The 12,295-nt window shown below is 51.6% G+C and overlaps 1 protein-coding gene across 1 annotated transcript; it reads left to right on the top strand.

Annotated features, from left to right (window-relative positions):
- The first annotated feature begins 206 nt into the window (after nt 1-206).
- Nucleotides 207-11,908, top strand: ACKR3 (atypical chemokine receptor 3). Its single transcript, XM_033111347.1, has 2 exons — nt 207-313; nt 10,123-11,908. Exon 2 carries the CDS (start codon nt 10,150-10,152, stop codon nt 11,236-11,238), a length of 1,089 nt encoding a protein of 362 aa, XP_032967238.1. The 5' UTR covers nt 207-313; nt 10,123-10,149; the 3' UTR covers nt 11,239-11,908.
- Nucleotides 11,909-12,295: the final 387 nt, after the last annotated feature.

The following is a 12,295-nucleotide window of genomic DNA, read 5'->3' as shown; positions in this document are numbered from 1 at the left end:
CTTGAAAGCAGCAGTGAGGTTTATAAAGAGGTGTGTGTGTGTGTGTGTGTGTGTGTGCGCGCGCGCGCACGCGTGTGCATGTGTGTGCGTGCTTGCATGCACGTGTGCGCGCCTGTGTGTGTGATGTGGAGGTGGTGCAGGGGAGGGAGGGAGGGAGATGAGGTTTACAAAGCTGCCATCTAGAGGCGCCTTCCTGCAGTGTATATAACGCAAGTCTGCAGCCGGGGAGCTCACAGTTCCTCCAAACTGCTCAGCCCTGAGGAGTGAGCCAGGAGCCGGGGAGCAGAGCCCTAAGCCAGAGCCCAGCCCGGAGGTAGGAAACTGTGATGGGTCCCAGCCGGCCTTGGGGAGGGGGAGGACGACGGGCAGGGTTTCCGCTCTTGAACTCAGTGATCTTTAAGCGCTGTGATGGGTGCTTTGGAGAATGATTTCCGAAAGCACGGGCTGCACGGTGCATGGCTGCACTTGCAGAGTGCGCCTGCTAACGTGGGGGCTTCACCGTTCGCTGCAGAAAGTAAAAAGGGCAGTTTTCTTAGGTCACTTGTGGAAGGGTCTCTCGTATGTTTGTTGGATTTAGGAATCTGGATTCAGGGATTTGCTGCTCTTGAGTAGTTAAGCTCGAGTAAAGTAAGCGGAGAACTTCGCAAGAATGCAGACTGTCCATTCTGCTTCTCAGAGTTGGCATAGGGACCCGTTTGGCACCGCTGTTTACCTGTTTCGCTTCTGATGTATCAATGGGGAAGTAGATAGGATCGGCAGTGCACACGGGATTGCAGGAAGATGTACAGTTACTAAGAGGCATCCTGGAGTGACGCTGAGAATCTTTGTGGATTGTGCTGTATTTGAATTCAGTGCTCTGCGAGATTACCGGTCCCTGGGAGCGCAGAGCTGTAAGAGTGAGTGCTAGTTTAAACCGGCTCGGTCTTCTTGTCTCCTGATGGCATCCTTGCTAATCTAATCTGAGTATTTCTTGTTCTCACAGACTGTGTTAAATCCAACTTCAGTTGGGAAAAAACAAGCACATACACAGGTCTGGGATTTTGTAATTTAAATATACTCTTCGGATAAAGCATACATTTTGTTGCATTTTGTTAGCTTGCCTTAAGATTCAAGGGGTGTCTGAGAGTAAGAACTATGGTGCGAGGTCAGAGATGGGGGCGGGAGGGGGGATTAGCCGTGACTTGTAACTTCCAGACAGAATCAGAAGTTGTAAGGCAGACCAGCTGTCTCTCTCTCTCTCTCTCTCTCTCTCTCTCTCTCTCTCTCTCTCTCTCAGTCTCTCTCTCTCTATCTCTCTGTCTCTTTCTCTTTCTGAATTCATTTGTTCCCAACAGGATAATTACATTTTCCAGAAGTGGAATAGGGCCCCCTGAAATGATTTACAGCCCTTTGAAGGTACCTGTCTGGTGCACTGACACCCCCTGAAACATCATTCTGCAAAGTCTCGGTGTGGTAACTTTTTCTTTTCTTTGGAAACGCAGATGCAGGATTCGTGTCCCTTTACTTATGCCAGGAAAACGCAGGGATCCAATCGGCTCACCTAGAAAAGCAAGTGGAGGCTGCTGGTGCCTGTGCTGAACTTTCTGTCGATTGTTTCAGTAAGTGGGTGAGCGGCTGGCCGGTTCCGAGCACCGGCGCTTGCCCAGCTGCAGAGCTCCTGCTCTGAGCTTTGAGCAGCGTTGCACACGGGAGCTCTAGCTTGGAAACAATTTGCTTTTTTTCCCTCCTGTCTCTGCGTAAACACTTGAGTGTGCACACAACTGCTGAGCTTGATGTCCCAATGCCCTCCCCTGAGATGGGGCAGGGGCGGGGGTGGGGGGGGGGTGGGGGGGTGGGGGGGCTGCACGGGCAGAGAAGCAAAAGAGAATGGAGAAATGCTACCCATCGGAAGTTTTTTTTTTTTTTTTTGGGCTTTTTTTTTTTTTTTTTAAAGGGGTGTGCATTGCAATCATAGTTTAAAGAGAGTTCCAGAAAGTATAGCCAAGGCAGCGTACCTGTGCTTAAGGGAGTGAGGACTTTGGGCGTGAGGCGGCCTCTCTTAACAGCAAGGCCAGAGACTTGAGAGGGTATTACGGTTTCCAGGTAGGCCCAGAGCGGGCAAAGTATAGGCTTTCTGGATGGGGGGGGGGGAACAAAACAAAACCCCAAACAAACAAAAAAACCTGTTTAATCAGGAACAGTGGCTTTTTGTACAATCATTCTAGGCAGCGAGGCTCTTGTTTTCTAGGAGATATTAGAGAAGTTGGTGGAAGTTACTCAAACCTGAGGCTGCAAATCACTCTATAAACCCTAAGAGTAACTGAGGAGAAGCAAAGACCTTAGAGATTTCAGGACTAGATTGGCCTCAGTGGTTTTGCAGAACAGGAATGGAATTGGGGGCAGGAAAGTATCTGCACTTTGAAAGCAGGCAACCAAGGAACGTAGTTTTACTCTTAGGAACTAAAATAGTATTAGAATGCCTTCCGATCGCGTTACACGTGGGCAGGTACAATTTAGAAAGAGTCAAGTGTTTTTCAAGTCTAGAGAATTATAGCTCCAGGACACAGATTTTCTATTAAAATAAAAGCAAGCAAGCCAAAAAAGAAAAAAAAGAAAAAAGAAAAAGGAGGGGGTGGTTCTTTAATTTTGAATACCTGATGGTTCTCTGCAGGGAGTATTTGATGCTTTTGTTACTTAAGAATCTACTAATTGGAACTGGAGAAAAAATTATTGCTTCATTGTTAAAGTGATGGGAGAATTGCACAGTTTTGTAGTGAAAATTTTGCTGAGCCACAAGTAGGTTTGGGCCCTTGTTTTGTTCCAAGTGCCCAAAGGGTGGAGAGGCTGAGGCTTTCTCAGGTGGCCTTGAACTGCTGTTGGTTAAGGGGCAGATACAGGAGCAGCGTGGGGACTGGGGACACTGAGGGCTCGGTCGGCCAGAGAGCTAGCGTCTTCCAGTTTTCTTACTGTACAAGATACCTTTGTGGGACTCTTCCCTCAGTTTTACTAGAAGAGTCTAAGATTGCGCGCCATCCTCCTGGGAACCCCATCGTGTGTAGCCAACAGCCAACAGTGAGTGGCTCTCAGCTTGGCTGACCTCCCTCCGCCTCGTCCTGGCCCTAAACTAGTGGGAATCAGGGCTCTGGTTACATTGGGCCAACCCAGACGGCAGCCTTTGAGACGTGGGATCTCTGGATCTGCCCTCTGAGGACAGCACCACTTCCCTGTCGGGCAGCCGAGCCCAGCAGACTGGATTGGATTTCTGGATGTGGGGTTCATGTTATCCCCCAAATAGGCTATGTGTTTACGTGGCAGTCTGGGGACCCCGGGAGTATGTGGCCTATATCTGAATTAGGGTAGAGCTTTTTCTGTCTTTCCCGACCCTCCTCTCTTATTTTTTGAGTTCCCAAATGATTCAGAGAAGTTCCTTACTTGTGTAAACTATGATCACTCACTGTCACTGGTGAGTGTGCAGTCAGGATGGCATTGTTTTCTGTTTGCTTGGTCCTGGGGGACAGACTGCTCCCCAGTCTGCTGTCAGCCCTAGCAGATGGCTGCGGCTGCAGCTTGCCTGGACTGCCCCATAGATTTATTGCAGGGAGTGTGACAACAACAACAAAACCCCAAAACAAAAAAGCAAGCACATAAAAACCAAACCTCAATCACGTGCAATTGCCGACTGATTCTCGAGGGATCCTGTGGATTCTCCTTAACTAAACTGCAGGCCCGCCAAGCAAAGGGGCGGGGCTTTCCCAGGAGACCCCATTCTCACTGGATAATCTCTGGGAAGGTTGGGAAAGTGAAGGGAACTGTTATTAGCCGCAAACCCAAGATAGCCAGTCCCTCCTCCTGCCCAGCCTCAGTCTCCAGGTGCACAGAGCAGTGAGAGAGGCCGAACAGGTGCTCTTGTCTGAGAACAGCACTGAGCTGCTCCCTCAAACTCCATCCCAGGAGGACACGGGTCCTAAATTGCACAAAGCCAATCAAGAAGGTCCCCTGTAGGCAGAGGTCCTGAAGAGCCCAGAGGGCCCCTCTGTCCGAGCTGGTGCTGGGCCCCGCCCGGCCCTGTTATCTTATCTGCACCGCTGGAGCCTGGGAGCGCCTTCCTGTCTCCTGGTGGCCTGCCTCCAGCCAGTTCTGCACCCTGCCTCTCCACGCGGCTTGTGTCACCTCCACCCTCAGAAGCCTTTTTCAGCCCCAAAGCCACTCCCTTGCTCAAGACCTTTGGCTCCTACACGCCCAGGCCCATCCTGGTTCCCTCGCCTCCACCAAGTCCCGACGCTTGCCGCCAGCTCTCCTTTGTGGGGTGCTTGGCCTCAGCCAGGTTTGGTGACCCTCTTACGACACATCACTGATCCACCTACCACCACCAACTTGCTCTTTGAAGGCCTCAATCCACTGGAGTGCAAAACCCTCTCTCTCCTGCTCCAGGGGCGTCCACCACCACCCTTCTGCCTGCTGGCCTTGCCAGTTAGCTGGGAGCTCTTGGGGACAGGGGTGGGACGATGCTGGTTTGCTGTTCCCCATAGCAGGGCCCCTCCAAGAAGAGGCTTCACAAACATTTGGGGCATGAAAAGGGGTGATAGTCTCTTAGCTCAGCGAGGATTTCAGTCTCTGGTGGACACCCATCTCCAGGGACGGCCTCAGATCGCTTGTCTCCATCGAGCTGGATTAACTATTGATTCTTTGAATACCTACTTTGTGCCGGGTGGCTTTGCTGGCGTATCTATACAAAGATGAAGATGACGTTTTGGGGTGTGGGGCTTGCACAGGCCGGAGGAATGTAAACGAGGCAGTGACACAGCACAGAGTTCTCTGTCTGGGTGGGGGAAAGCAGGATAAATGGGGGTGGGTGTTATTTGGCACAGGATGGGCTGAGGGATTTGTGGAGAAGGGTCTTCCTGCTCTGTGATGGGAAATTGCAAACCCACTGAAGGCAGTTTGGGTGAACGCTAGCCAGATACCTGACCACGTGGCATTCTGTCACGGAGGGAGTGACTTTTGGCCAGTGAAAGGACATGTTTGTTGCAGGACAAACCACCGCCCCGTGGAGACTCTGAACTTGGAGGCCTCTAGTTCTGGCTTTGCCCCCAGCTCGCCGAGTGAGCTCAGGCAAACCATTTGGATGCTGCTTAAGACCTCAGCCCTTGCTGCTTCTCACTCGTTGTCAAGGATACTTGGTGGGTGAATAATAAGCCTGAGAAATGAAAGGCATATCTCCCAGGAAAGTCCTCCAAGGCACAGAGAGGAGCTCTGCCACCCTGTGGTACTGAGTGGTAGATAAGGCCCTTCACAGACCCCCAGACCCCAGGGAAGCCCAGAGAGATGCAGGGTCCTCCACAGGCCTAGGACAGCCCCCTTCCATCATGACAGAAGTGTGATGCCACCTGAGTGCAGGTGTTGGCCGAGGAATCTAGAATCTAGCGGGCTCCTGAGATAGAACACAGGAAGTGTCAGGAAAAAGGGAACGGACGGTGACACTTACTGTGTTTCCTTCTCAATTAGGTCTCTGTGGTCTAGAAAAATGTAATTTTTGTTGTTTTTTGGAGCTTTATTGTTTTGTGGGACATTCCTGCCTCCATTAAAATTTACATAATTCTTGATGTTCATAGAGCAAAACCTGTAATTCCCCTTTTGTCCCCTCATCCCATCCTCCCAGCCCAGTTTTATACTTATTGCCGACAATTCTCTACGCCTTACGTGCATATACTTAACATATAAGAATACACATAATTTTTGTCTTGTTTTACGTAAAAGAGACTACGTTGTGTGTATGTCTGCCACTGCCTTACACTTAACGTTCTTATAACTTTCTATGTGCATAAAAGTCAGTCTCCCTCTTTGTTTTCACAGCTCAATGATACTCCAGACAGTAGACCCACTATACTGTATTGACCCAGTCCTCTACTGACGGCTGTGCATGTCGTCTTCAGTGTTTTGCTAGCTTCTGATTGTGCTTCAATAACATTCTTGTATGTCTGCTACGGAACATGGGAACCTAACGGCACAGAACTGGAAAAATCTTTTATTCTGCGCCCCGTTTTTTTTTCCTTCTGTCAGGAATCCAGAGGCCTGAGACCCTGAGTGTGTGAAGTGGGGTTCATCCCCCTGTCCAGCCTGTGTGGGCTTCGAGCCTCATGGAGGCAGGCACTGGCTGACACCTAGAAGTTTCTCCTAAGCTCTGGCCCCACGCTGTGGGAACAGAATTGCTCGTTTATTCCAGCAGCTTACATGTGTGTGCCCTGAGTGCACGCAGCTGTGTGTGTACGTACAGTGGTACCTCGGTTTTTGAACGTCTCTGTTGATGAATATTTCGGTTTATGAATGCCATAAGTTTTATGGATCTAGGGTATCATTAGATAGTAAAATTCTTGCTAATTTGCAGTTTTAGGGGTTGATTTTAAAGGTCTGGAATGGATGAGTCCATTTTGCATTACTTTCTATGGGGAAACCGTGCCTCGGTTTTCGTACGTTTCAGAACTCGAACAGTCTTCTGGAACGGATTATGTTAGAAAACTGAGGTATCACTGTACTAGATGAGGCCACCCCTGCTTTGGCTGAGATTCCCGTGCGGGGTGCCCAGGGAGTTAGAGTGGCTGCAGAGAGTCCAGTAGAAGCTCCCCTCAGTGGCTGTACCCTCAGATTTTGCTGGGAGCTTGGTGGCCAGGCCTTAGGGGAAGCAGGGGCCTGAGTAGATAAATCATCGTTTGCCGTATCCCACCTCTGTTCGTACTGGGCTCTGAGATCCTCCCTTGTTAGAACCTAACCAGTGATGTAGGAAGAATCTTTTCCCCAGGGTCGCCATGGGCCTGCCCTGCCCGCCTCACGCCTCCTGGACACACACTCGGCAGCTGGGCCTTTCGGCAGACCACAGGCCACGTAACATGGCAGACTGTCAAAGAATATTCTCTTCTCTAGAAACAGCCCTTGTTTGTTTCCAAAACCTGACACATGAAAAAATACCCAAATGACAAAAGGCTAAGTTATTCTGGGGGCATTTCCCCCGTCCTGGTTCCCTCGTAAACCTGTGTAGGATTTGATGACTGCAGGCCTTGTTCTGTCTCTTTTCTCTGCACCTGCCTTCCTTCTCTTGACCACTAGAGCCTTCTGTGGTGGCGGTGGGTGTGTGGGGCACCGTGGTACCCAGAGGAAGGTGGGGGCCTCTGGCTTCATCTCCTGGGCTCATTGATGGATGATAAGTGGAGCCAGTGACTTCCCTGCTCCAGCCTGGAGCCTCCCGGCCCCTGCTCTCCCCTTTAGTCCCTGTGGGAAGCTTCCCACTGTGTCACCCCGGACCGCTGCAGGGGGAGGTGTGCCCAGCTCATAAGTAATGCTTCTGGCTCAGAGGACCAGTGATCACTAAATCAGGTTGTCATTGCCCAGATGGCAGAGGCAGAAACCCTTTCCCACCATGGCTAGGGCCCTGGGAGTGTAAAGGCTGGTGGCAGCCCACAGGTGCCAGGGTGTGGTGGGGCCTGGAAGGACACGTTGTCATTTCCTGGGGGGTGGGCGAAGGCGTGAGAGGCAGGCGTATTCTCATTTTGTACCCCTGCCCCTGCATGGGTCTGTCTGTCCACACCTGAACCAGCAGGGTGTCTCTTTGGGGTGAAGACAGAGGTGGGGAGACTTGGCATCCAAGTCAGGCTAACAAAGGCTGGGGGTCATTCCTTTCTTTCTGGCCCCTGGGAACTGCCCACGCCCCAGGATTTACTGCTGTGTCTGCTGAGGCCTTGTAGTGTGTGGCAGTGTGGGCAGAGGAAGATGACCCCAGGCGCCAGCTGAGTGGCTCTCCAGTCCCTGGGCGCGGCCCACCTCTGCCCAGCTGCAGAGCTGTGGCTTGTCCTCCAGCTGAGCTCCTCTGCTCTGTGGGGACCCTGGGGTCATATAAACTAAGCCACAAATGTGTGTCATTTTAAGAAAATGGAAAAAAGAAGGGTCACCACATTAGAAGCATACAGGAAAGCGAAGCCAACATCCTTTGCCTCGTCTGGAATCGGGGGGTCAGCTCCAGGCCAGTTAGTTGCCCAGGGGGAGGTGACAATAGTGGCTTCCAGGCACAGTCTGGGACTGGCTGCCCACTTGACGCCAGTCCAGCGAGTCCTGGGGGCCTGGCTCCTCATGTCCTCTGCTGCCCTGTGTGCCCTGGTCCTGTCTGGGCCCTCGTGCAGCGCCTTAGGACGGGGTCTTCTGTGAGAAGTTTATCTGTCTGATACTTGCTCTTGCTGAGCTCCCAGGGTGCCCCCCTGTGCGGGTGTGTCAGCTCTTGTGACAAGTCAGTGGTCACAGGACATGAGGGTCCTTTTGGCAGTGGGGGGTGAGGGGTGGCTCTGAGGACCACCAGGCTTCCTGGCGCTGGGGCCGGTGGTTCTCACCTCACCATGGGAAGTCCAGCCCTTTCCATGATCAGCGAGGACACTGGGTAGGTCGCCAGAAGGGGAACCAACAGAGGACAACTGCCCAGAAGCCTGCAGGTGGCCCCCGGTAAGTGGGGTGCAAGGATAGGTGGTCTGTGTGAGTTTTACGGCTGAGGAGCTGGTCCTGGGAAGTGCAGAGTGTCTCATCCCTCCGGGAATCTGTCCATTTTTTCCTGAAGGTGAACCAGCCGCCTGTCTTTGTGTGAGCTTCTGCCTGTCCTCCACGGTGGGGACGGTATTACTTTGCCAGGAAGAGTCAGCTTCAAGGGTGGAGCAGGAATAAGGCAGGGTTTGTTTTTTGCTAAAGCTAGGGGGAGGTGCGGGATGAAGTTATATTGAGAATCTGCTATGTGTCAGATTCTGCCCCGGGACTTTGTGAGCTAGACGCCGGTGTCCTGAGAAGCAGCGCAGATGGGTTAACTAGTCTCAAACACGAATGAGTGAGGAGCCAGAATCCCTACGTAGGAAGGTCTGCTGTCAGGATGAGCGCTTCTCCAGCTGTCTCTTCACACCCACCTGGGCAGTGACCCACGGCCATTCTCCTCCCTCCTCCAGGGAGTTCTCAGATGTGACCCGGAGTCCACTTGAATTAACTTGACTTGTCAGTCCTTACCTGTGGCAGGTGAGGGGAACAGACAAGCACCTCACTATGTGAGATCGCCCTCACCAGGGCACACGATTATTTTCATCTTCCATCCTCCCCCATCCCCCGTAGCCATGCCGACCCAGAGCTATGTTTCAGAGGGATTTCAGGGCCCTCAGGAGGACAGGTCGACAGTAGAAGCCAGCCCCCGGCAGCTCTCATAGCCGGTGAATTTGGGGACAAATCATGTGCAGGCACAGTGGTACATGGGGGCGGGATTCTCCCTGGGTGTCAGAATCGTGACGGTTCCGAGTGTTGGCCTCATGCCGAGTCAGGAGGAAAGACAGCTGAGAAGATTGTCAGCCCCTCCGGACATGCAGCCGGTGGTGCTCTCTGTGTTTTGGGTCTTGGCACAAGTTGCCTTTGAAGCAGTTGGACAGACAAAAGATGGAGAACTAGGAGATGGCCCAGGGCTTGAAACAGCTGCCTGGTCGCTCTGCTTTGAAAATCATGGCAAACCCGGAGTCTGTGGGTTTGGGGCACGGTCAGGCTGCCACTTGCTGACCGTGTTTCGAGGGGTCCTCAGGATTGCAGATGGAGGGTACACGCAAATCTTGCAGAAAGGTAAAAAGCACCGAGTCTCATTGTTAATGCAAATGTGGAAGAGAATCTAAAGGGCTCTCATTCAGACCCCAGAGCAGGAGACTTACAATCCATGGGAGCCAGGAACAGATCAACTCCACCTTTCTTGGGGCTGTAGGTGAAATGGCTCCACTGTCCCCCACTGGGGACGAGGCAGCCAGCGGTGTCCCTGTGGCTGCTGCCTGGCCTTTCTCTGGCCCCTGGATGGTGCAGATTTCACACCCTGGGCACAGCCAGGCTGGCAATGTCTTGAGCATACAGCCATAAAAAGACAGAGAGAGCACACACTGTTTCTTTGAGCACCATCATGATTTAGATTTGGGTATGTTTGATTTTGTTTTGCTGAGTTCTGTTATGGTCATTTTCTTTGCCAAAATACTACAGAGCTGAAGCGAAACAGCTGGGCGTACGGGGCGCTGGGAAAGCATTTTGACCGAAACACGAATGTTTCCTAACCAAGCTGTGTTTTCTCTTCCATCTTTTTTGGTTTGATTTTTCGTGCAGGCCATTTGATCGCTGCCCTTGGACACCATGGATTTGCATCTGTTTGACTACTCGGAACCGGGGAACTTCTCCGACATCAGCTGGCCGTGCAACAGCAGCGACTGCTTCGTGGTGGACACGGTCACGTGCCCCAACATGGCCAACAAAAGCGTGCTGCTGTACACGCTGTCCTTCATCTACATCTTCATCTTCGTGATGGGCATGATTGCGAACTCCGTGGTGGTCTGGGTGAACATCCGGGCCAAGACCACGGGCTACGACACGCACTGCTACATCTTAAACCTGGCCATCGCCGACCTGTGTGTGGTGGTCACCATCCCCGTGTGGGTGGTCAGCCTCGTGCAGCACAACCAGTGGCCCATGGGAGAACTCACGTGCAAGGTCACTCACCTCATCTTCTCCATCAATCTCTTTGGAAGCATCTTCTTCCTCACATGCATGAGCGTGGACCGCTACCTGTCCGTCACCTACTTCACCAACACCTCGAGCCACAAGAAGAAGACGGCTCGCCGCATCGTCTGTGTCCTGGTGTGGCTGCTGGCATTCTGCGTGTCCCTGCCCGACACCTACTACCTGAAGACAGTCACGTCTGCGTCCAACAACGAGACCTACTGCCGGTCCTTCTACCCCGAGCACAGTGTCAAGGAGTGGCTGATCAGCATGGAGCTGTTGTCTGTGATCTTGGGCTTTATCGTCCCTTTCTGCATCATCGCCGTCTTCTACTTCCTGCTGGCCAGAGCCATCTCGGCCTCCAGCGACCAGGAGAAGCACAGCAGCCGGAAAATCATCTTCTCCTACGTGCTGGTGTTCCTGGCGTGCTGGCTGCCTTACCACGTCGTGGTGCTGCTGGACGTGTGCTCCATCCTGCACTACATCCCGTTCACCTGCCAGCTGGAGAACTTCCTGTTCACGGCCCTGCACGTCACGCAGTGCCTGTCCCTGGTGCACTGCTGCGTCAACCCCGTGCTCTACAGCTTCATCAATCGCAACTACAGGTACGAGCTGATGAAGGCCTTCATCTTCAAGTACTCGGCCAAGACGGGCCTCACCAAGCTCATCGACGCCTCCCGGCTGTCGGACACGGAGTACTCCGCGCTGGAGCAAAACACCAAGTGATGGGCGCGCAGAGCGTCCGGGACACGTGCGTGGGTTTTTCCACAGCGCCCTGAGCCGCCTCGCTCCCAAGAGGAAAGCAGAGGGGCTTCGGGCCTTGACGCCTGAGTAGCGTGACGAGCGGATCGCATGTCGCAGTGCATCCTTTCTTTCTCGTGCATTGTGGCGGTCACGTCACGCGGGGCTGTGCCGCTCGGCCACTACCGCGCGTCAAAGCCGGCAGTGGGGCGGGCTTGCCTACACTTGTGTAAGATAGGACTCCCTGTGTTTCCTGAAGGTTTTTCTACGAAGATTTGTATTTAAATGTTAAGACTTTATTTTCTCACTATGGGTGTACCTTATTTGAAAGTTTAAATATATTTTAAATATCCTATGGGGAGGTATAATGCTGATGTGTATTCAGAGTGTTGTAGTTTTAAGATTAGCTTGACTTCCGTTCTGACTAAGGATGACATTAATTGTTAGCTGTTGTGAAATTATATATATATACATATATATATATAAATACATAAATATATGCCAGTCTTGGTGGGACTGTTTTATTTACGACCGTTTTATATCTGTGTGGTGCTTGGTACCGGCATGGGTTGTGGGACGAGAACTGCCCTGTCATGCAGTTTCTGACATTAAATCGTATTTGTAAACTTACATTAAAAAAAAAAAAAAAAAAAAAGCAAAGCAAAACAAAAAAGCAAAACTGTTCCAGGCTGCAACTCTGTGCACAATTGAGAGTTCTCTCAATTTGTAAGTTATTATTATTTTTTTTAAAAATAAAGATCTCTTTTTCCTACAAGGGCATTTGAGTGTCAGTTTTAAGAGCGTGTTTGGCATTTCAGTGGCACGCAGGCACATGCATGCTGCATATACAGGTCAACATATCATAAGCATGTTTGAAAAAAGAGTGCTACCAAAGGCAGAACCCAAGGGGTTAACTGGGATGAAATGATACGAAAGGGAAAACATTCGAGTGCATTGAGTGTTCTGGTGTTTAACAAAACATGTTTCACACAGTGTGTTTGAGGGATGGGAGGGGGTTCGGAGACACTGTTGTTGACACCAA

The sequence above is a fragment of the Rhinolophus ferrumequinum genome, chromosome 8 (assembly GCF_004115265.2).
Source record: "Rhinolophus ferrumequinum isolate MPI-CBG mRhiFer1 chromosome 8, mRhiFer1_v1.p, whole genome shotgun sequence".
Classification (NCBI taxonomy): Eukaryota; Metazoa; Chordata; class Mammalia; order Chiroptera; family Rhinolophidae; genus Rhinolophus; species Rhinolophus ferrumequinum.
This window is presented reverse-complemented; position numbering and strand designations above follow the sequence as displayed.